Raw genomic sequence first — 25,866 nt, forward strand, 5'->3', positions numbered from 1 at the left:
TCCCTGCAGGGAGCCTGCTTCTCCCTCTGCCTGTGTCTCTGCTTCTCTCTCTGTGTGTGTCTCTCATGAATAAATAAATAAAATCTTTAAAAAAAAAAAAGAGCCTTTTTACCTTTAAAACAAAGAAAAAGGAAAAATTTAAACAGCAACAACAAAACCAGAAGCCTGCCCAAACAAAAACAAAAAATATCTTTTGTTTTCTGAAAAACTTAGTGCTTTATAAAATGCAGAATGTAAACTTTGTACCTTCATTTTAAGTTTTAATGCTTTAAACTATTTTTTTTACATCTTTTGTGTAAAGGATACATATGCATTTGTATAGATCTGATTAAGCAAACTACAGAGAGTAAAAACTGTATGAAAAGCTGCCACTAAGGAAACATTTCATTAACATCTTTTAAGTCATTTTTTTTTCATTTGGTTGTACATGCAAACGTAGGGATGGGAATTAGTTGCATAGAATGATTATAGATACATGACTTTTTAAATTTTACTAAACTGTCTTATAGATACTTTTTATGTCTGTAAATCTAGATATCCATCATAATTTTTAATGGATTCCTAGTAAATCATTGTACCATAATTTATGTAATAGGTTCTTGTTTTGTGGATGTTGAGGTTGTTACCAGTTCTTTTAAGAGGAGTGTAGCTTCAACATGAACACTCTTGTTTGCACTATATTCTTTTTTTTTTTTTTTTTTAAATTTTATTTATTTATGATAGTCACACACAGAGAGAGACAGAGGCAGAGACACAGGCAGAGGGAGAAGCAGGCTCCATGCACCGGAGCCCGACGTGGGATTCGATCCCGGGTCTCCAGGATCGCGCCCTGGGCCAAAGGCAGGCGCCAAACCGCTGCGCCACCCAGGGATCCCTAAGGGAGGCCTCCTTAATTGCACTATATTCTTATTTCTGAAGATTCTTGAAAGAGATATTGCTGGGGAGAGAGATAAAATTTTGCACACTTTATTTTTTTTAAAGATTTTATTTATTCATAAGAATACACACACACACACACACAGAATGAGGGGGGGGGCAGAGACACAGGCAGAGGGAGAAGCAGGCTCCAGGCAGGGGCCGGACATAGGACTCAATCCTGGGACTTCAGGATCATGCCCTGGGCTGAAGGCAGCGCTAAACCGCTGAGCCACCTGGGCTGCCCTTTTGCACACTTTAAAACAGGGGTTGGTAAACCTTTTTTATAAAGGTCTTGATAGTAAATATTTTAGGCAGCCATGTAGCCATGTGGTGTTTTTTTTTTTTTTTTTTTTTTGCCATGTGGTTTTTATAGCAACTATTTAATTCTGTCTCTGTAGCCACAATCATAGATGATATAAAGAAATAGCATAGCTATATTTCAATTAAAATTTATTTACAAAAGTAGATCGCAGGCTAGCAGTTGGCCCGTAGGCTGTAGTTGCCTACTTCCGGCTTGAAATAAAGGAGATACTGATTGGGGATGGAAATTTATTTTCAGTTGTCTGTAAGCCACTTTTATAGTGTCTTGGAAATGTGTTCCTATGTCAGGGCAGTGTAATGGGCTGATTACTTTCTTTCCAGGTACGTGGCAATCAATACATGTTTTAAAGAGCTTATAACAGGAGCTTTTCATACTGGCTTCTACTTCAAAGTCTAGTAAATTTTAAATTAAGAGGCTAAGTATGCCAGTATTTATTTTCTCGTTCTGTACTTCAGATTTCAGCATATGTTGACAACTTGTGAGGCAGAGAGAAATCTCGTACACCTCTATTGTAGAGAAAGTGTTGCACGTTTTCTCATCTCTGGAAGATTGCTTTGATGGCGTCAGGTTTTAGAGGTATCCTGAAGTAAAGCTGGAAGGAAAGTCCAGCAAGAGAAGTATCATTTCCATAGAAACACACCACAAACCAACAAGGTGATGTTGAAGGAGTTACTGAACCTTTACAGGTTAAATTATACTCAGAAGAATGTTCTGTGCATAAATAGTAACCTCCATGCATCTTGAATTTCTATAAAATAGAAATTATTGGCCCTTACCTGCCTTAAGGGTGTTTGTTGAGGATCTGATGAATAAAGGCACAGTTAAAATCAGTATATTTGTAGCATTGGCTTACTGGTGCCACTATGAATTTTAAGAGATTTATTTATTATTTATTTTGCATGTATTTGTTGGCTATCTGCTGTGTGTGTAAAGCAGTGTAGTAGGGATTACGGGGGAATACAAAGAGACATAAGCTCCTTAAGGAAAGAAAAACATGTATTTACAGCCTAAAGTTGTATAGTGGGGAGATCCCTAAGGATGGTAGAACACTGGGGAGGAGACCTTTGCTGCCTCGGGGTATCAGAAAACTTTGTAGAAGTGGCATTGGGAAAAACAAAGATTTTCAAAAGTATAATGCAGGAGAAGGTATTCTAGAAAGAGCAGCATGTAAACTGTGTCAAATTAGGAAAGTCCAAATCAGTATGCAAGATACATCCAATAGTCTAATGAGACTGTCTTGTATTTGTCATGAAGAAGGAGGAAAAAATAAAGCTGGAAAGGCAAGGTAGAGAACTAGGGTCTGGAAGGAACTTTTAATTGGTAATTTGTGGGGAGCTCTAAACATCATCTAGGAGAATGTTTGACAATTGGAGTGGTGATATATGGCACTGGTTGATGAGTATAAAATGATAAAGGTGGTATTATCACTTAAGGGTTATGGCAAAGGTCTGAGCATGTACTTCTTAGATATGATCTGGAAGGAGGGAAATCTGTGTGTGTGAGGAGGCAGTTGAAGAACTTGGAAGGGAAGAATGGATAGGCTTTCAGTAAACCCATTTATTGGGTTTGGGAAATAAGGAGAAGGCTTTTAATCATGATCTGTGGTTCTGAGTCTTTGTTAATGGGATTAAAGTGGTAACATTGCAAAAGATAGCAAAGTCCGGGGAGAGCTGTAGTAAAGGTAAGATTTCAGTGAACCTGTTTGCTTTGCTTTTTTGCTCTAGTGGGTACTCGAAAGTACAGCACTAAAATTCACAGGAGAGGTAAGGAATAGGGAGGGATTTGGGAGCACTGTTTTTATATGGGTGGCCTGTGAAATTTGGGAAGAGCTTCACATCACCAGAAGAAAAGCCTATAGAGAGCAAATGATGTTTTACAGCATTGCTTACCATTAGGTAAGTTGATGACATATGTAGCTCTATCTTCAGGTAAGGCTACTAACACCAAAAACAAACCAAAAGAAAATCATGTGTTTTATCATTTATAAAGCATTATTTTGTCTACTGAGCTGCATCTTTTAGCCTCTAAAGCCACTAGATTTTTGGAGTAAAATATGCTTGAAAAAATACTTTGTAAAATTTCCCAAGGAAAATTTAAGAAACTCTCTTTTACTTTCTCTTCTCATCACTTCCTGAGACCCACAGTAACAAAGAGATGCTGCTGGTAGGAGGCATTTACATTTACTTTTCATCTCTCTGGTACAGAATACTGAAGCATTTCATTTTCCCTAGACCTCCTCCAGTTAGGATTAGTGTCCTTGGGATGGAATAGGGGCTGTGGTTAGTGAGAGGGTGGACAGTCTGTAGAAATCAACTTTGTATGTTGTACATTCTTTTTGCCTGGGATCCTTAACAGATTTGGAGAGGTATTGTACAATACACAGTATGATTTATGTTTGAATTGGGAAAGTTTTTACCGTATGGAACAGCAAGCCTCAATCTGCCTTCCCATTTCCTTTCTTATCATTACCTGTGTTCAAACTTTGCATGCAAAGAAAACCACGTTGATTCACTGATCTTCAGTATGCTACATTATGCACTTTGGCAGCATGGTAAAGGCTCCCCTGGCTCTCCTGTTTACAGCAGTCGGAATTCCTCTGGTCTGTTGGTACAGTTTGTGGCCTCCTTTAGCCTTACTTTTCATAGTGAGTTTAAGTCCTGTCAATTGGGGCAAAGGGCTAGTCCAGAGGAATCTCTATCTCTAGACAACTACTGTGCATTAAATCCAGCTTAAGTGTTCTTTGTATTTGTCTCTTGGTTTTATGTATGGCTACTAAAACTTTTTTCTAACCATAATTGGTTTAAGGTAGGGCCAAAGACTTAATCCTGCTCAAGATTGTAAACATCTGTGTCATTCACATACTTCCATTCCCTTTCCTTGATAGGGATGGAAACCAATACATTTGCTCATCGATGCAAGGTACCTGAGGCCATATTAATCTTTTCCAGCAGAGATATTACTTCTGGCATAGTCACTGCAATCAGGGCAACTGTTTGGTTGACTTTATTATTTCCCAGGATCAGGCATTTTTGTAAGGGCCAGAACTGGGTAACTTGAGACATTGAGTTTTTTGGGAGTAATATTTGTTTTCTTGCTCTCTGGCACATAACACATTCTTCTATCTTATGTCATCCCTCAGATTCCCTTTTCCGCTTTCTCACATACATTTTTGTCTTTTGGTATTGTTAAATTTGGGAAGAAAAAAAACCCTTTTGGTGTGTCCCATTTTGTGCCTCTGATGAAGTAAGATCAAGTAAAATGCACCCATTTTCTCAAAAGTGAACTCCTTTCTAAAAAAAATGCCACCCCCTCAAAAAAAAAAAAAAAAAGAAAAGAAAATTCAGTGGCTTGGTGATCATTACTTGAAATAGACTCTTTCCCCTCATTAGAGATAGTTACATTTATCCTCACTCTTGATCGCTGTGGAAAGGCAGGCTGAATGGAACAAACCCAATGGCTGAGTTCGAGGTTACCAGGATCATTTTAAAGTACTTTTAGTTTAAATGCTGAAATTAATGTCTATCCTCAAATCATTTTCTTCTGATGTTTGCAGCATCTGTGGCGTTGGACAGACCACTGCTCAAGTGGCTTGCTTATTTTGGCTTTCCCTCTTAAGAGACTCCTTCTCTGGCATTCCATCTCTTCTTCAGAGTAAGATTTTGGGACATCCTGCAATTTATGCCCTGGTGTGTGCTGCTTTTTTTCCTTTACCATTGCCCACCCACCCTCTTTGGTAAAAGGCCTATATTTTCTAAAGCTAAGATACCATCTAGAGAGCTTTTGCCTTCCCAGTTCTTTTTTTATTTTCTCGTTTATTTATGCTAGTGATTCTCAAACCTTAATGCTGTTCAGCATTACCTGACAGGCTTGCTGGGCTCCACCCCTAGGTTTTGTCACATTGGGTCTCAGGTCTTCAGTGCCAAGCGTACTTCAGATGAGTTCCTAGGTAATGTTAATAATGTGCCTTGGCTGAGGAGTACACTTTGAACCACTGACCTAGAATGTTGGTTTTGTCTATCAGTTTGCTTTTTAACATGTTCAGCTTTTTGGGGTTTTTTGTTTTTGTTTTTTAGTCCCCAAAGGGTAGAGGTTCTTCACCTTTTATTGACCTATCTTCCTTGGAAGCTCCTTATTTTTTTAAAAGATTTTTATTTATTCATTCATGAGAGAAAGAGAGAGAGGCAGAGACATAGGCAGAAGAAGAATCAGGTTCTCTGTGGGGAGCCTGATGCGGAATTTGATCCCAGGACCCCGGGATCATGCCCTAAGGCGAAGGCAGATGATGCTCAAGCACTGAACCACCCAGGTGCCCAAAGCTTCTTGTTTTTAATTCATAGGTCAAACCACTAGCATGAAAGAAAACTCGAAAAATTACATATGTTTTCATTGTGAAGGGCTTGGTTGGGGCAGGAATAGCAGTGTGAAATGTGCCACCTCATTCCTTCCACCACTGAAGACTATAATGATCAGTCTCTCAGAGCTTAGACAAAGACTTTATGGTCTTTTTTAATTAACACAGCTTTCTAGGAAGTCTTTTGAAAGTTGATGACCTGGCCCCTGATGGAGACTAATTGAATAGATATTATTTTCTAGTTTCCCTAATTGCTTGTATTATTATTCCTCTGTTACTAACGTTCACCAACTCCCCCAAAACCCCTTCCTTCTTTGTCTCAAACTTCTAGTTCTCATGGGAGTGTGCTGAGAAGGGCGTGGGGTGATATCTGGGGAAGTATCTTTTACCTATACTGTGTCCCTACTGCATGCTTAGTTAAGTGCTTTATCTGTGTCATCTTCAGCCTAACTAACCTTACACAGTAAAAATATAATTATTCCCATTTTATGGATACAGGAAACAAGGCTCTGAATTGGTACTTTACTGATAAGCTTTATAAGGTACTGCCTCTGGGGTTAAAATAGAGGTCTAACACCAAAGCCAGGGGAGTTTTTAATATTACCTGTCTTTAAAATAGTTAGAATTGAGCCTTGAGGGCAAAAAGAAACTTAACATGGGTATATAAGCATACTCGAAATTTAAGGGGCACCTGAGTGGCTCAGTTAGGCATCTGACTTTGGCTCAGGTTATGAACTCTGAGTCTGGGATGGAGCCCTGTGTCAGGCTCCCTGCTCAGCAGGGAGTCTGCTTGTTCCTCTTTGTCTCCTCCCTAATCATGCTCACATGCTCTCTTCCTCTCCCTCTCTCAAATAAATAAATAAAATCTTTAAAAAAATATATATTTCACTTCATGTCACTTGTCAGGCTTGGCAATGTATATGCTTGTCAGCAATAGTCTGAGGTGTTCAATTTCTAGAATACTCAATTACAAGAATGATTGCAAACCAGTTGAAAATAATCAGATTTTGTACTTCTCTTTTTCAAGTATAAAGCTCATCCATGGCAAGTTACAAATAACTTCATTCACGTTTTCTTCACTGCTAAAACCCATGTAAAACAAGAATTGGACAAATAAGCCAGTCTTCATGTGGTAAAAGGCTTTCTAGTAAAGCACTAGTGTGGTAGTTTAAAGAACTTTGTCTTAATTTCAAGTCCATTCAATTTATCAAATGTGGGGGAAGACTGTAGTGATGGACCTCAGTTTCCTTGTTTAAAAAGAGTATGATAGAAATTTTCTCCTTTCCTCCTACACATAAATACTATGTGTAAAGCCCTTTGAGGGCTCTAGAAGAAAGAGTCTATGTAATTTCGGTGTTATTCATGGTCCATCAGGCTCTGCAGGGTGTTACCAGGAAAGAGAGATTTTTTACTTCTATTCCACATTTCACACTATAAAAATAAAGTATTGTGTGTGGCTGTGAAAATCTCCTGTAATTATACCTGCAGAGGTTGCTCCTGTCACAGAGCTGAGGGCCCTGGCTCACCCAAGAGAACCAGCTCCCGAGGCAGAAAGAGAGTGAACCCCAATTAAACAGTCCCTGGCTCTTGTGAGGTGGTGTGCCCACCCTGCACCCTGATGCAGTAATCATCTGTGTCTGTCAACCTGTTGAGTAGCAGAATCACTTCCTTGACCCTTCCCGCTCTTTCCTCTCTCACCTTGATCCTGTAGTTCCTTATTCTGGGAATACTCTAGAGAGGACTGTCCTGTGTCCTATTTAGTTCCCGTATGCTATATCTCTCATTATTGCCCTGTTGCTGTGGATACAACCATGCCTCATCTAAGGCCTCTATGAGAACAGGCATATTTCTGGCCATTCTGTATCGGGGAGACTGGATCAATACCATTCAGACTTACCAGTTCCTTTCTGGTTGTTTAGCAGCGTTTTTATTCTTGAACTTTAGCTTCTGTATACTTGTCCCTTCTGAGGTTCAGTATGGGGTTCTGTGGCTGAAAAGGGTGAGGCCCAGGATTTTATCTTTAGTTAAATTGTAGCCTGAAAATTTAAGGTATAAGTTATCTGCACATCTAGCAGCAGTTTGTTTTCTTATGTTTTTTTTTTTCAGTTTTTGTATTCATTTACTTTGTAGCAATATTCAGTGTACATCTTCATCTTTACATGTTGGGTAATTAATTTCTTTTTTTCTCTGCTCTTTCTTGCAAGAGCTCCTGACTAGCTTACTGCCAAATCTATTTCACTTAATGGTCTTCCTGTATTCTTTGTGTTATCTGAGTAATTTTTCCTCTTGCTGCTTGGCATTGTCTAACAACTGAAATTAGGCTGAAGTTGTATCAGTACTTTTCTCCAGCTTGGAATGTGACAGATCTTATACCCAGCCATGTCCTCTGTCCTCTGAAGGAACTTTTTTTGGGTTCTCTCTCTCCCACTGTCTTTCTTAAAACAAATTTTGTCTTTTCACTCTTTTCCAAGTTTTTCATGGGTTCAGATAGTTCCCCACATCCCTGCACTGCTAGACTGCAGTCACCAAAACACATGTACTTCAGAACTGATCCAGGCTTGTGGCCAGCCTAACTGAAGAGCCTTGAGCTGACATGGAAGTTAGTTTGTTTATTTAGGCTCTGACTTTTATAGTGCCTATCAGGCAAATGGCTACCTGAATGTTTAATGTTTAAAAATAAAATAAAATTTCAAATGGGCCCTGACTCTGCAAGAAGCATCCCAGACTCTATAATCCTTTTCTTGGTAACGTGTTTCTATTCTGAAGTTATCATTCCTGTGCCTCTTTGTTTCTTCCTTTGGCCCTTTCCTTATAGACACCTACTGCCTCATTCAGTTTCAGTTATTTTGAGTAGTAGCTCCCGTTGTGGGGCTTTTTCAATGTTCTTTTCAGAAGTCTGGCCCCTAACAGTTTTTATGTGTGATCTCAGTAAACAAAGACCTTGTGTGAGTGTGTGTGTGTGTGTGTGTGTGTGTGTGTGTAGGAAGCCTGCCATATTTCCTCCCTGCCCCACAGAAAATGTGTTTTCTGGAAGCCCTTTTGACACTGAAGTGAATGCCCACTGGCCCTCCCTTGCTGAATTCCCCTGAGAGAGGAGAAAGAGGGAAAGAGAGGGAGGCTTTTATACTTGTTGTCATATCTTTTGTTTCTGCTGATTATACACAAAGTAAGATGTAAATAGCTCTCTCACACACCATGATTCCTTTGAGGTATGTCCTGGAGAGTAGATATGCACTCAGCTTGGACTTGCCCTGGGGATTCTAGAGGGTCCCTTTCAAGGCCTCCTACTTCCTATTATAGCAATAGCAGAATGAAATTTAGATGAGTACTAGACAATTATTATCCCATGATTAAACCCATGGCATACTGTCCAGAAATATTAGCCGATCGGTTTAGTACTTTTTGTTATTTTTAACTTAAAAACTTTGAAAGCGAAATATACTAAGATGCAAAAACGAATAAAAAATAAAAAAATCCCCTAGTCTTATTACTTTTCAGAGATAAATATCACTGTGAAATGTTTTGTGAAAATCAGTGTAGAGAACTTTGTTTTAAGGTATGGTGTCGGGGACTCCCAAGTGGCTCAGCGGTTGAGGCTCAGGGCATGGTCCTGGAGTCCCAGGATTGAGTCCCACATCAGGCTCCCTGAATGGAGCCTGCTTCTCCACCCTCTGTCTTTTTTCTCTGCCTCTGTGTATGTGTGTGTCTCTTGTGAATAAATAAATAAAATCTTAAAAAAAAATAAAGTATGGTGTTGAAAAAGGCACTAAACACTGAACATGAAGGAAAGCAGATAAAATTGGAGCTCTTCAAATCAATTTAAACTGTACATTCCAAAAAAATGGTGGTGAGGTACACACCATATTTTATTATCTTAATTTAAACTGGAGTGATGATAAGGGGCTGGACAATTTATCTTTGCTATATCTGTCAGTCATGTTTTTGATCGCGTCTAGCTAGCTGTCTCACTATTGAGGCTTCTAAATCAAAAGTCCTAATTGTCTAGGTATGCAGAATTGTAACTAATTAGGTTATCAACTTATATATCATTTGTTTTTTCCCTGGTATATTTTGATGAATTAGGAAACAGATATATGTGGTTTCCCCTTAATTTTTTTTCTTTATCCAGTATTGTCACACAGTGTGGTAGGTGATGTGGGAGAGGATATCGTTAGTGAATCCAGTAGTACAACTGTGCAATTTTAAGTTTCAATTTCCTTTTTAAAACACAGGAGTTCAGGGATGCCTGGGTGATTCAGTGGTTGAGCATCTGCCTTTGCCTCAGGGCATGATCCCAGAGTCCTGGGATCAAGTCCTGCATCAGGCTCCCAGTAGGGAGTCTGCTTCTCCCTCTGCCTATGTCTCTGCCTCTCTCTGTATATCTCTCATGAATAAATAAATAAATATATTTAAAAATAAAATACAGGATTTTATTTATATGGATCCTGATAGATTTTTTTTTCCTTTTGGAAACCCTAGGATTCTAAGTTTGAGAGTGCTACCTCATGTCCCTAGTGCAGTTCTTTTCATGATTTGGATAGCTGAAACATTCTAGTAGCCTGGCACTGTTTCCTTCCAACTTATTCACAGACCTTTTTGTTTTCTTTCAGAAACTGTGCTAAGTGTCTGAGGTTATAATTGAGTGTAATTGCCATCTAACTTTCTCCTTTCCTCTTGAGAGTGTTTATCAAATGCATTCTGGGGGATGGTATAAAAGAACTAGAAACTTAGTATTGGTGATACAGTCTAATAATATCAAGGTAAGTGGGAATTGTTTTGTGTACATAAAGTATTATTTACACTTGATTTGCAATATACATATTCTGGCTCATGAATGTGCTTTAATCAGTTAAGTAGTCTCATTTATTGCGGTCTTTTGGAAGCTAGCAGGGATTGCTTTGATGTGGAATATTCCAAGAATATTTTTTTTCCTAGTTTTTCTGTTGCACTGTAGGGAGAATTACTGTTTCAGATCTCATTAGTGCCCCTCCATATGTCAACTGAAGGGTGGCATCAGCACCAGTCTATGTGTGCCACTACACCAGTACACAGTATCTCTTCTCTGTACTCCATGTCTTTCTCCTTCCTCAAGGTAGAGGATAGGTTCACATTATGTTGTCTAAGACCACAGAGCAAGTAGTAAGTCTTGGTAACATATTTTCTCCACTTCCTTTGTCTTTTTTGTAATTTCTTTCATATGAAACATCAACAAATGCATCTAGAGTAGAAGCCATTAAATGCAACTATTGCATGTTTTTAATTAACTTCTTTGAAATATATTCTCCATCTTCTCATTTCTTAAGTTTGAGCATTGTAACTTTCTCGTATGTTAACATGAGCTTGTTACTTACCTACTTGAAGCCTTGGGTTTTTTTTCATTTGTCAAATGGAAATGCTCATATCCCATAAGACTGATGAAGGGAAAAATCCACACTTAAGGTGCCCACATGGTGACTGGCACATTGCAGGTGCTTAGTAAATGTGACCTCTCTTACTTCCCCTCTTGGGCCCCACTGTGAAATTTGTAGGTGAAGAGTGGGTAAGTTCAAAGACAGATGATAATCTGTCCATGTCACTTCATGGACATAAGCTAGAAGAAAGAATGCAAAACCTAAAAAAATAGGAGCGGTGGTCCCAAAAATGTCTAAAGAGTTCACTGAGTGCTTTTTTTTTTTTTTTTGTAAAGATTTTATTTATTTATTCATGAAAGACAGAGAGAAAGAGACATAGACAGAGGGAGAAGCAGGCTCCCTGCCAGATCCCCAACAGGGATCATGCCCTGAGCCAAAGGCAGACGCTCAACCGCTGAGCCACCCAGGGGTCTTGACTGAGTGCTTTTTAAAAAAATATTAGTAATGCTCTCTGGTAAACTTGCAAAGTGGACTTTATTGAAAAATTTTTTAAATTTAGAGAAGTGAACTGATTTGTGGGTGGAAAGAAAGAGGAAAATATCTTCTAAGGCAGCACACACTTGGCTGAAAACTGATCTCAGCAAAGAAAATTGACTGGCACAGATGATCCTAAGTGGAGTTAAAGCACAGAACAGCAAAGGTGGGCTTTGATAGGGAAAGAAGACAGGTGGGTTGAAACTGATTGATGGATTATGATAAAGATAGTTGTATGATTAACAAAGATAGTATGTGTTTGGAAATAGTAGTGATTCAAAGAACTTTTTTAAAAAAGCAGAAAGCAGGTTTAGATGGAATCTAAGTCCTTTAGTCTTTATTTAAAAAAAAATCTAAAATGAAGTAAGCAGGTGACAGTAGAGGCAATATTTTGAGATGAGATCGACTAATTAAGATAATTTAATTTTGAAAGAGAATCTTAGTGGCTTTCAGTGTAGAATTTTAGATATAGGGAACATTCTAAATTATAGCTGTTTTGTTATCATTTTCATTACTGGAACAGACATAAAATAAGCCTATTAAAATTTAGAGATAGTAAATAAATATTGATAAAGTCTGCGCTAACCTATATACATGAATAGGAAAAATAAATTTGAACAGATATTTTAACAGTGGAAAGGAACTTTAGGCATTAGAGAATACAATGTTTTTCATTCTCACATAAGAAAATTAAGAGGGAAAAATGTCACCAATATCAAGCAGAGATTCTATGTTTATGTTTCTTTTTCTCTTGTACTTTACCTTCTCTCCTCCTCCCATCCAGACATATTCATTAAATGCCTACTTTGTGCTACATGCTGTGGATACAATGGGGAATAAAAGTTTTGTGGATCTTTTCTTTTTAGAATTTGCCTTCTGATAGTTGATAAACTTGGTTATATGATATAATATATTTGGCATACTGAATGTCAAAACCCAATGAAGCCATGATGGCCTTTTTCATATCTGCTTCTGTCTGGATCAGATGTGTGTGTATGTAGTTTTTAGCAGCCTCCACACCCAGCATCTAACTTGGCCATATTCCCCTAGGTTCCAGTGGCATGTGCTGGCAGAGTGCTGGGTGCAGACTTTTGCCCAAACCTGGAGGAACCAGACCAGAGGCTGGAAGTCCAGGTTGGAGTCTTATTGCTTTATTAGTTGGGGGTGGTGTGACAGAAACAGTGATCCCTGAAGGCCATACAGATATATCAGTGCCATCAGGAGATGGACAACTGTTGAGACAGGTGTAAAAGAAGAATCAGGGTAGCATGTATGCAATAAAAAGTCCTTTTCAGGATAAATTCTCTGTAACTGGAGATAATACATGTATTCATTCAAGAAATGATATATATTGCAGTGGATAAGAACATGGTTTCTTGATAGCTGGCTGCCTAGGTTGACAAAAGTTATTATGAGACTTTTGGCAAAGTTACTCAACCAAACTGAGCTTTAGCTTTCCCATCTATAAAATGGAGACTTACCACCCAAGGTGATTATGAAGAGTAAATGTTCTAACATATAAACTAGCGCTTAGCATAGGCCCTCAGTAAAGACTAGCTCTTATCTTTAAAAATCGTTATCATGTGCTTGGTACTGTGCTAGGCACTAGAGACACGTGGTAAGCAAGTCATGTTTCCTGCATTATGGTTTAGCTCAGGAGAACAGAAGCCATTCAACTGGGCATTGTAATAGAAAAGTATGATTTAATAAGTATCTTCCCTTTTCATGTATGAGGAGATACGTCCTGTGATACAATACTAAGTTTATTAGCAAAGTGAAAGTATTCAGTTCATGTTATGTGGTCTTGGGACATTAGAAGTAGTTTAGTGTATCACAGATAAAAAATAAAAATGTGACATCTTGTTTAAAGATATATCTTTACTTAATATGCCTTTTAATATTTAAGGAATGTGTGCGATACTAATGCAAAGATACTAGCTGAAGTTGTAATGTGAATGGTATCACACAGATGAGTAAACACATATTATTTTTTAGGACATGCATTTGGCATCATTTTCTAAATTTTCAGACTTAACGGGATGAGCATGGTAAGCTTAGTTTTTTTTTTTTTTTTTAAGATTTTATTTATTTATTCATGAGAGAGAGAGAGGCAGAGAGAGAAGCAGGCTCCATGCAGGGAGCCCGATGTGGGACTCGATCCCGGGACTCTAGGATCACGCCCTGCTCCGAAGGCAGGCGCCAAACCGCTGAGCCATGAGCTTAGTTTTAAAGCATTTTTACTGACTTAGATACCCTATGTGAGAGGAGAATAGTTGTAAGAATTGACTTCACAGTTGCAGTGAAGGTGGAAGTGATGGTAGGAAGAGGTTTCAGTTTTTATGGTACTGGAGAGTCTACCATCTCCTGCACACCTGCTCTTGGCCTAGGGAAGACCACCTGAGTTCTGCTGTGCCGCAAGCTGGTACTGTCTGGGTGGTGTATGGCTACAGTATAACAGAAAAGCAGGTGTGACACATATGAGACATGGTCATGTATTTCACAGTTTTAGAAACCGAACAGCTTGTATGTGACACATAAATGCAGAGTGATGGAAGACTTTTCCTGGAGAGTGGTCTGATCCTTGACCTCTTTGGGTAGGACAAGCAATGTTCTTCAAACACATCACCTGGAATGGTTTGTCATGGGTGGTTGTTGGATAATCTGTTTGTGAACCTTGAGTTATGAAGCAAAGAGTGATGGGTTTTGCAGATGTAACTGTGTGAAATAAAACTGAAAGAGACCAACAGAGCATATTATTTTAACATAGCAAGAAAGAAGATGTATATTTACTAGTTTAAGTGAAACCCCGGTTGTAGGTAGTTAAACATTTGTAGAGTTGACAGTTCAGCACAGTCCTTTGCAAAGAAGACCAAGCCCCTGGGCAGAGAAATGAGTCTCATTTTATTGGACTCCTCCTCTTGCAACACCATTTTGGCAGACCCAGTGGAAAGGTTGAATCTGTTCAAAAAGTCAAATGTGGCGAATTGGTACATTAACTGGGACCCATTTGAACATTTCCTTCTCGTTTTCCTCTTCCTTTCTAAATATGACTTCCATACATTTTAATGATACCTGGTACATATCCACATTATGTCAGTCATAAAAAAAAAAAACTGACAGTATGTTCTTCACCAGCTAATAATTTCAGGAATAGTTTTTACCTTAGAATCCTTTCATTCTTGCCATGGCATGTATTCTGGTCTTTTTTTTTTTTTTTCCTAAGGAATGAGCCATTTTTTAGTTTTTAGTTTAATTCCGCACTCCAGGGAATTCACTATAGGATTTGCTAGAGGCATCTACTTTTTCCTGCTTGATTTTCAGACTGTCCCCCAGGGCCATGTTATAACCACTAGAGGATTTGCTGTTTGGCCTCTTGATTCTGAGAATAACCTCTTGTATACCTTGATTTAGGAGCAGTAGTTTGTTTATATCCTTTCCTATGAAGGGGTTTCATTTAGACATAGCAACCATATCTGATTTACTTTTCTATTTTAGCTGACATAATTTCTCATGACTGATGGAGTCCCTTTCTGTTCTTATTTTTTTCCTTTTCACTTTTTTTCTATCACTAAAATTTCAGATGGCTTAGCAACTTTATTACTTAATAATCCCAAGATCCCTGACACTCTTTCATGAACATATCTTTGGTTTTGAATGGCTGTTATCCTGGAAGTCTGTGTCTGACTTGACTTTTGCAAGCGTATCTGCTGGATTTTTGTGTTATATGCTTGATTTAGAGAAGTAGCTGGAAATCAAGACTTTGATTCACTGTCTAATTTTGTTGATTTTCCTCAGTGGTTTTTGAAGTGAATATGAAACTGTGTACTTTCTTTAGCTTGGGAGGTTGAGTGATGTATATTAGCAAAACATTGTGCTGTTATATAATTATTTTTTAGGAAGTGGTTATTCTAGTTTAGACTTCCCTTAATTGCTGTTAAATATTATACTTTCAGTCAGAGAAAAGTTATTTTTTGAGTCTAACTGTGCCTTCTCCTGTATTAAGTTGTTACAACTAACCCAACACAGTTCCTTTCTTGGTTGGGAATTCAAGAAGTGGGGTTGACTTGATATTTTTCATCACTAAAGTGCTTAAAAATTAGAGTAAATAATGAACCAATATTTCAGTACCAGATAGACACAATTTACTGTGGTGTTTCATAAACCACAGACTCCTTTCTTCTGTGAATGCGTGAAGGATCACTTTTTTTCCCAGACTTACTGGGGTGCAAGTGTAAATTTCCATAAAATTTAAATGAGGTGCTTCCTGTAATTAATGAACAATTGTGGCTGCTCTCTAGTCTGCATTGTAATTAACCGTGATCAGGCTTGTTTAGTGATGACACTGTTCCTGTAATAATTTGACAAGCTACTGTGAAGTTGCCAGGTTATTAAACAACCTGCAGCATTCACTTACGGAATCACGGGGATGAGCTTGGCGGCTGCTGCTAGGTAAATGCAGCACAAGGGTGAATGAAAGCTGCTTATTGAAGTCTATCGATCACCATGACCAGATTTAAATTCCCGTGATTTTAGAAAAGTTAATTAATTTTGTGTGGGTTGTCTTGAAAACTTTTTAATTGTATAATAAATCTGCTAGGGCAAAGCTGGTCATTTTTATGAACTCATAATGAAGCCAGCACATTTCTATATTATTATCACCAGTATGGAATAAATAGAATTTGAAGTTTCTCCTTCCCACCCTATTAAACAGGTATAATTATTTAGAAAACAACAACAAACTGTTTCCAAATTCATTCACAACATTCCTCAAGTACAAGTTCACTCTGTGTGTGTGTGTGTGTGTGTGTGTGTGTGTGTGTGTATGTGTGAGAGAGAGAGAGAAAGAGAGAGAAAAAAAACAGCAGATGACCTTGTGCTTAACACAGTCATGTTGCAGGTAGAGTGAGCCATCCAAGTACACTGGTAGCCTTACCTCCATGGTCACTAGTGCACCCGCCTTCCCCAACCCCCTTTCAGGTTAAGAACTGTTCAAAACGTTACTGTCTAGTTACTGTGGTGTCTTTCATTCAGATTCTGTTTATTGACTAAACCACAAGGATTCCTGCCCAAAGTACCAGGCGGTCTATGCTTCACTGATTTTGATTTTCTAACATCAGCCCTGGGGTTTATTTGAAAAATGTACATACACTGCAGCTTTAACAAGTCAAGTGACTACATGTTTTTGACCACGGAGTTGAGTATATCTGAAGATCATTAAATGTAGGGGGGAGTAGAGGGGTGGAGAATAAGTGTAGTAGTCATTGTACCATTGCAGAATATGTGTGTGTGTGTGTGTGTGTGTGTGTGTGTGACACATGGTTTTTGTCTTTTCATCTTCTCCAAGAGCCAGAAAGTTTCCTGCCGTTCTCTTTCCAGCTATTGACAAATGATTGCCAGATGTGAGATCTTTGCAGTGCTCTTTGCCTCAGCAAACCTGCAGCGATGGGATATTTGATTCTCCCTTGCCCATTTCATCTCCTTTCCACATCTGCCAGGGACACACAAGCAATACATCCCTACATGAGAGTTTAAAGTTTATTCAGCTCCTTTTTTCCCTCCCAATACAGTGTTTGGAGACAACAGAATGAGGTCCATATGACTGTCTCCCAACTTCACTGTATGAAATTAGTTGTTTATTTTACTTATCTACCTCTTAGTAATTGAACTATTTCATTTTAGTTTCGGTCCATGGAAAATTTGATGCAACTCTAGGAGTGCTGAGAGTTTCCTATTGTTGTCTGCTTGCTGCAAGTATGCCATCATCTCGACTCCTCTGATCGCCTCGATTCTGATACAGACTAGACTGTTGGTTTCATAGAACTTCCTAGGAAAGCAATTTTAATAAACAACTGTCAAAATATTAAGTGTAGCATGTCTGTAAAATTCAGTAGGCATTTAAGATTAAAAGAGCCTTCTATGAGGGGAAAAATTCAACTTGTTTGGCTTGATTAGCTTACCCTGTATTTCTGTCCATTGTCAAAGTTGATATGGATGAGCTTCTAGTTTTAATCCCAAATAGTTTATAAAAGAGAAAGTACACTGAGTTTGGAGGCATTTGAAAATTAGTCTGTGTAGGCCACACACATAATCACTTACATGCACAGAAGCCTTTTGCATCTGCTTGGAATCTGTATTGATACTGATTTTTTTCCTCATCTTAGTTTGAAGATATTTTCCAAAATGCTCTTATAGCTTATGTTCATACTATAGGGTGGGCTGACACAGGTGGCCTTTCAGTTTTCCTATTACACTTTTTGGCAAAGAAAGAGGCCCCTTATTCCCTGAATAAGATCAGCTTTTTTTTTTAACATTTAAAAAATAATCCATAAAATGTCTGCCACATGTTCTCTAGTTGATGGAAATGCTTTCCAAATTGGAGCTGTAGTGTTGGATTCTTAATGTATCAGTGCTAGTATGTTTACTGTTTCTGCTACCCTGTTAGCTACTCTTAGCTACCATATAACCACAGGTAGGTTATATGAATTTATATTTTTTGTGTATGTAAAATGATAAACATAAGGTAATTACTATTTCTAAATTTCATACTGAAGAAAAATTTTGGTTTTGTTAAGAAAATAAGTAAATGGCTTTGCCTATTATCGGAATCAAAATAAGAAAGTGTGAAGTCTATTTTTCAGTATATTCTTTAAAAAAATGTAACAAAACAACAAATAAAACCTAACAAGGATAAAAAAAGCCAGCAGCCCCTGAAATGAATAAAGCCTAAGAAAAGTAGGTAAATCAAAGTCATCAAAATGTATACGTGAAATGTATGTAACTTTTTTGCATATCCATCATATTATATACCTCCATAAAGTTTTAAGAAGAGGCGAAACTGTTAACCACAAGTTCCCAAAATGTTGTATGTTTCAAGTGGATTTATCTGTTGAATAGAAGAAAATTATAGCTGAAGATATAATGATAATCCATTCAGAGTGTTCGCTCTCAAAAACAACATGATGATTATGGTGAGGGTGATAAGTTTAAATAACAAACCAAAAAGGATCCATGTGGAAAAGTTTATATTTTTATTGTCCTTTGACATTCCCTGGGGACTGAAGCCATGTTAGGTACTCAGTGGATGCCAGGGGTTGGGAAGGTGGATGAAGAGCTCTTTCATAAAACAACAAGGTTAGGAACTCCTGTGGCAGGAGCCAAGTTCCTCCGAGTGTAGATCACTTCACATAATTTGCCTTTGCTAATGCATTTTCTGGTTTCTCATGCCTTCCTGCTTTTTCCTCAACATGGTTACTCTGGGAGGCAGAGAGGTGCTAAGCAATGGAGGTGTCATCCGGCCTGTGTACCTAGGGAACGTCCTTCAGAGGACGACTTGTCACCAGCCGTCAAAGAAGAGAGTGGCTTTGTGGTCTCTGAACATCTGGCAGCGCTGCACAGGAAGCTGAGGGGGTGTCATTAATTGTGATGAAATAATTTAAACCATCAGGAATAAATGAGGCTGTTAAGCTAAGTTCAGATTCCATTTGCCATGCACATGTGTCTAGCAGCCTGTGTGCAGTTAAAAAAAATTGAATTATATTAGCTCATGAGTAGAAGTGAAACAGATACTGTAAATGAAACAAGTTGCTATGTAGTGATGACATCTTGTTGAACCACTTCACAGAGTAACAGTTTGTAGGATCAGTATATTAAAAGTGGTATGTTATTTAATGAATTTTTATATAAAAGCATTCTTATTGAGGGATAGAGTAAGGACCAATAGTTTATTGGAATTCAGGGTGGGTAGGTGAATGGGAAGAAAAAGGCAAGCCATGAGGTCAAGGTGGTTTGGGTAGGTGGGATTCTTAGCCTGCTAAGCCAAACTGGATTGATGCATAGCTCACCTTTCTATAGATAGATCTGGCTTTGGGTACAATATTCAGTGCAATTGCTCTATATACATACTCTTGGCAGGACAGTTTTTTTCTGATAACCAACTTGGGATGTTCGTTTGAGAGCTTCTGACTCTTTGGGCACATCTACATTGTTTTCTTGAGAATAAGGACAACTATCTTTGGCGATAGGTTATTTCTCAAGCAAATGGACATATTTTCAAGGCTTTGCACAATCGCAAACACTAATTTCAAATGTAATTTCCAAGTACTGTGGAAAGAGGCGGCCTTAATTTCTTTACAAAGGAAAGACTGTCAGGTTTGGAATGTTGGGCCATCTCTGAGGTTTTGAGCACTAAGCTGAGCAATGGTTTGTACGTTCCAAAGTACATTTCTAAAATAAAAGTCATTCCTTTGTTTGCAGAGTTTGCAGAGTTTTCAAACTTGAATTTTTATTTAAAAATAAACACAGGATTTTGAAAAATAAAACGAGACTGTGTAGATACAGAAAGCATTTTTAAAAACCACCAGAGAGATAATCCCTCTGTCACATAGAGGTGATGGTCCAGAGTTCCAGCAAGCCTTGGACAAGAGTCATTTTACTACAAACGTCTTACCCTCCTTTGTTCTATCATTCCCCTCTTTACCTTACTACCTTTCTCTTTTCCTTCTTGTGTACCTCCTTCTTTTTTCTTCTCCATTTTCTCTTTCCTTTCTATTATCCTTTTAATTTTTGTTCTTTTATATTTCTCTTTACAACCTATTTCTTTCATAAAAGTGGACTGTAGTTCTGTTTTCATTTATAGCCCTAGTTTTTCTGCCAGTAGTTAAAAGATTAATATCTACAGCTACTTAAATTGTAAGATTAAAATTTTTAGGTTGCATTTTTACATAAATTTGTATGAACATTGGTAGATTTTTTAAAGGAATATGAATGGACCTTGATTATTTTTTTTTTTATGAAAAGGGAATGCAGAATACTCAGTAAATCATCCCTTTCCCTGGACTTTTGAATGGAATTGATGGAAGCCAGAAATCTGTGGCTCCCACTTACCATTTTCCTTCTTACCCTGACATGAGGACAGCATTCAAATCAAATAGAGTTTCTTGACATCTAATAGAGCAACCAGTAGTTAGGAGATTGCTTGTCTGTGTTTTGATCTTTGGATTTCATTTTATTGATGAAAAATAACAGGAAGATTTGAGTTCTTCAGGCCTATGTTCTTGGCATTGTGGGAAGGATTGAAGGGTTGTGTGTGTGCATGAGGCACAGTGTCTAGCACAGAGCAAGTAGTGAATGTATTATTGTTATGATATAAATGTATTTTACTAGCTTCTGGTGGCTAAGATAAAAATTAGGAAGAATTTTTTTTCCTGAAAATTTCACGTACCTTAACCATTTAAAGATACTCACTTTTAAATAAAGTTTTATAATTTTTTTCTATAATGAGGAATCCAAGGTGAACACAGGGAGTTCTTTGTGGTTTTTTGTTTGTTTGTTTGTTTTGAACATAGGGAGTTTTGAACAAAATACCCGTGCTTTTCTTTCTTTACATGGAAGAAATCACTGCATTCTGTAGTGCATTTATGTGTTTCTCAAAACAAATAATTTTCCAACAAAGCAAATGATAGTATACTTAGTAGTTGCTTGTTTTCTTTTGCAGGAGTCTTAGTAAGTACTTAATAGATAAAAAACAGTTTCATGAGCTTAAATTCCATCCTCCCTTTTTTAATTTTGGCGGAGTGTGGACTGGATGACCCTACATATTTTCAGGACCTTTTTAAAATTTTTTCTACTGCCGTTTTACTATTACTCTCTGCTTAAGTGTCATTAAATTCATAGATGATGTATCTTGAGTTCTATGTATCTTGATTGATGGGCCTGAGAACATACCTACATTCTGCATTCTCTCTCAAAACCACTGGATGAGAGAATGTTATCTAGATTTTAGATAACCAGCTTAACATAAGTTCATGTTAGGAACTGTCAGTATGAATATAAGAAACGTTGAGTAAGATGCTTATTTTTATTTTATGTAAGTTCTTACGTCTTAGCAGCTCTGTAGGTGCCTTGTAGAAGGTGGGGAAATGATAGAAAAATAGGAAGTATTTTAATTCTTGGCTTGAATAGAATTTTATGTTTGTGTCAGAATGTGTGCATATATATGGATTTTGTATATACATGAAATGTATATCATTACAAATAGCTAGTGATATTGTTTGAATATTTTGAATTAGTCATAATGAGTAACACTACATAAATGAGGATTTTTGTTGAAAACACATAGTCTACTATTCTTCCACCTGCAAAAGAAAGGAAAAGCCTTCTGTTCGGGTAGATAATGGAATCTCAATCTGTGCGTGAGATTCTTTAGGACTCAGTATATTTTTCATATGATTTCATAATTCAAACCTTGGAATTATCTGAATTATTTATATAATTTAATGTCTTCATTTTACACATTTGGAAACCTAGGCCGAGAAGTTTAAGAAAAACTAAACCCAAATTACATCGTTAGCAAAATATTCTCCTTTCTCGATACATTGGAGCCTTGAAGATATTGTTTACTGGTTTTTATTTCCTTAAGAGTTTGTAAGCATTATATAGTTCTTTTCTTACCACAAAATTATTTGACTGATTGTGTCCCTTGTTCTAGATCATCTGAGGGAGCATTAAGAATGCCAGGAGGCTACATTTTTAGGCACCACAGTAATGATGTTAGCAGATTCCCTCATGAAAGCAGCAGATCCTTCTGCCTGATGCAGGAAGTCTGCTAACTTGATGCTAAGAAATGAGATGTTTGGGTCTGGCTTTTTTTCTTTTATTTTCTTGCATGAGGTTAGGGTAGAAGTTAGGTATTTGACAAAAGCTAGCTCTTGAACATTAAGAGGTGGAAATAGTTCCATCTAAATAATCCCTGTTTCAAGAAGAGAAGTGCCAGGACAGACATCTGAAGAATGGAATTACTTGTGCTTGCTTCAGCAGCACATATACTGAAGAATGGAATTACTCAAGAATGTGTTACTTTTTAATGTTCAATACTTGCCAGTGGAGTTTCATGGAGCACAGAGGCAGACCAAGTTCCCTTGAATTTATGTTTTTTTTTTTTTAAGATTTTATTCATTTATTCAGGAGAGACACATAGAAAGAGGCAGAGACACAGGCAGAGGGAGAAGCAGGCTCCCTGCAGGGATCCCAACATGGGACCTGATCCCAGGAAACTGAGATAATTCCCTGAGCCAAAGGGAGACGCTCAACCACTGATCCACCCAGGCATCCCGAATTTATAATTTTTATAAAAAACATCTTTAAATACTTTTTTGAGTATGGTACTGTGTTTGTGTTCTATTAAAAGTGAGCTGAATAGACAGCATCTCTGCTCTAGAAGTGTATAATCAAAAACAAATAATGTAGCTGTCATCTGTTATTATATTAACATCCTACAAATAAACATTGATCCAATACATAAATAAAAGTTTTATATCAAAGACAAGTAAAAACCTTTTTGCTTGTCCAATTAAATAAGTAAATAGACATCCTCATCCCCATACTGAAAGTATCCATGGATGTTGTAAAATGACTAACCTGGAATAATCCTGACACCAAGATAATCCTTTTATATTATTATTCTTAAGGGTTTTCAAAGAGTGCTAGCATTACCATGATGTCACTGATCGCTTATTGTTAGTGGGTCTGGACTCATACAAACTATTTTTATCATTCTGGTTGAATTTTCCTCCCTTTCTAAAATTCTCTTATTTCTAACTGTTGACTGGTAGTACTTACTATTCTAAACCAGCATCCTGAAGTTGACTTTTAAAAATTTATCCAAGTCCCTGATGTTAGTAGGAATGATTTTTTTGAACTAGCCTTTTTTCTCCCTTTAAATCACAAGAAACTTCATGAAAACAAATATAGGAGCTTAAGATTGATGCTATAACAAGATGAAGTTATATATCCAAAAGTCTTTTGAGGGGAATATTGGTAAAAAGAGGTAAGTTATAACTTTGGAATAGATCTGGTCTTAAATTTGAGTAAAGCCAGACTAATTAAAATTAAACACATAAATGTTGGCAGGGAGAGATAGGCATTGAGTTTGATAAAATGTTTTCTTTTTGCAAGCTTCAATTTTAATGCAGGGTATTTTAACGGTCACTTCATTTTTGAAGTGTGAACATTGGGAAGTCTAAACATAAACCCATCTTAAAGTTCAAAATGTTAAAAAAATAGCTATCCCTATCCCAGTGTAGGTGTCTGTGTAAATTAAAGCATGTGGATGCATAAATTAATTAAAAGAACAGTTACTGATATAAATCAAACTTATTTGGTACACTGATGAAATGAGCATTGTTTATAAGATTATCTTGTTATTTAATCTCTTCTATATAAACCTGGCTGGTTAGCATTATGAAGTAATAATACAATTAATGTGATGATGGTATACTTTTTCTTGGTACAGGCCTGATCCTGCAAGCCTTTCTTGACTGGGATTTGTGTATATAGAGGGCCATAAGAACTGGAAATTTTAATTAGCAAGAATGTTCCTCCTCTCCTCCGCCAGTTGTGTGCTGTTCACTTTATTCTTTTTGAACCACTCATCTACTGACCCCAGAAGAAAAAACTGCCTTCAGATATTATTTTCTCAAAACTGTGCAGAGTTAATTATGAGAGTTACCTGCTATCTTCTAGCTATATGCTGCTGTGCCACTGGGTCTCAAATAAAGAGAAAGTTTTACTTATAAATGAAGCCATTAGGAATTTCTTGAATAAACAAAGTTTTTTTTTCTTTGATGTGCAAAGGAATTTTGCTTATAACTCCTAGTCATATAAGTCCATGTCTAACACATGCAAGGACATTCATTATCTTCCATGTGAAAGAGAAAGCACTCCTGTTAGCTAGGGAGCAGAAAACAGAAACACTTAAAAAAAATAAACAGAATCCTAGTGCAAAAGAAAATTGTTAGTGTCAGTAGCTAGTACTTGATTCAGGACTTTTGCTGGTATTTTTTTTTAAGATTTTATTTATTTATTCATGAGAGGCAGATAGCGGCGGGGGGGGGGGTGGCACAAAGACACAGGCAGAGGGAGAAGCAGGATCCATGCAGGTAGCCTGACATGGGACTTGATCCTGGGTCTCCAGGATCACGCCCTGGGCTGAAGGCAGCGCTAAACCGCTGAGCCACCTGGGCTGCCCTTTTGCTGGTGTTTTTTGCCCTTTTTTTTCCTGTCTGCTTTCCTCATCCCCATCTCCCTTACTCCATGAGGTTGTTTTCTTTATGTCCCCAGATGAAAATTTTGCTTTTGGGAAACTGAATCAAAGGTGTGTATTTTATTGGTTTTGCTCTTAGATTGCTTAACTACTTCATGGCATTCTTCTTTTCTTTCACCTGAATTTGGTTGTAGTGTCTAATAATTTAAAGACTTGTAGAAAAACAAATGTTACAGGTAATTCCCTCTTGATATACTTTTATGAATGGAGCCTGATGACTGATAATTGTTGTTACTCCCTAATCTCATCTAGAGAATGGATTTATTAGAACATTGTCCTTTTAGGATTATACACAGGGCAGTTATGAATGTATATAATGAAGTCTTAATTATGATTTTATTTTGTCCTAAACAATCAGGATTTTGTTTTCCTTTTTTCTCTGTGTTGATGTTAAACATTTCCAAATTGACAAATCAGATATTTAGATACATTATTTTAAAGATTTTTTTCTGGTCTTCACATGAGTGCCACAGATACCTCTGTTTCAAAGGTGATTATCTGTGATGCCATAGCAACATCCCTGTCTGTTAGCAGAATATGTATTATTTCTGTGGTTTTGTGAATCAGTAACCACTAAAAGATTTCAGACCAATCATCTATGAATGATTTGTTCAGAATGTCCTTAATGAGAGAAACTGTGGCGCAAGTCAACCTCACGATACATGTAAGGATACTTTTTCACTGTTACACTTGGCTCTGTTTTGGATTATGCAACTTGGATTTTCAGTCACTGTTGTACTATGCAGACGTATTTGATGGAGTTTGGGTCTGTTTCCTGGGAGCCTTGCAGGACACTACTTGTCAAACTAGTATTGAAATCAGGGGATCTCTGACTGGAGCCAAGCATATGGTGGGACAGGAAGCTTTCTGGGTTGAAGAGGTGACTAACAGTGAGTTTACTGCTTTTCTCTGCTCACTTATGAGAGCCTACTTCTCAGATCTGATAAGGAAGTAGGTTTCAAAGATTTGAGAAAACAATATGAGGCTACATGTTCTATTTCTAACTGGGAGTGATACATATGACCAGAGCATATAAGGAGCTCTGGGGTGTAGTCTGGCTTTCTGTCAAATAGAAGCTCTAGTAGTAAAAGTAAAGGGCTATAAGTTGTGCCCTTTGGAGTTTTTCTGAGTATGGCTCTTCCATGGGCTGCCTCTTCTTCTACATGGGAAGATTTAGCCTTCTAGGTCTTCTAAGTGCTTTTCTGGTTTCTCTCCTTTCATCATTTATCTTTTCTTTTTTGTTGTGAATTATGTCATTGTCTTATCTCTTCCTGTATTTTGGTACATTCAG

At 37.4% G+C, this 25,866-nt stretch overlaps 1 protein-coding gene across 9 annotated transcripts in view; it reads left to right on the plus strand.

The window, feature by feature from the left end:
• The window catches only part of BNC2 (basonuclin 2), a 444,196-nt gene that overhangs the window by 174,305 nt on the left and 244,025 nt on the right, over positions 1-25,866 (plus strand). For 6 of the 9 annotated variants that reach the window (XM_055302016.1, XM_055302015.1, XM_055302012.1 and 3 more), the window contains one exon: positions 12,527-12,610. The exons of the other annotated variants lie outside the window; for them this stretch is intronic. In XM_055302016.1, coding sequence (XP_055157991.1) covers positions 12,527-12,610 — 84 coding nt within the window. The remainder of the gene's footprint in view (positions 1-12,526; positions 12,611-25,866) is intronic. 9 annotated transcript variants of the gene reach the window in all.

Source organism: Nyctereutes procyonoides, unplaced genomic scaffold (genome assembly GCF_905146905.1).
Source record: "Nyctereutes procyonoides isolate TBG_1078 unplaced genomic scaffold, NYPRO_anot_genome, whole genome shotgun sequence".
Classification (NCBI taxonomy): domain Eukaryota; kingdom Metazoa; phylum Chordata; class Mammalia; order Carnivora; family Canidae; genus Nyctereutes; species Nyctereutes procyonoides.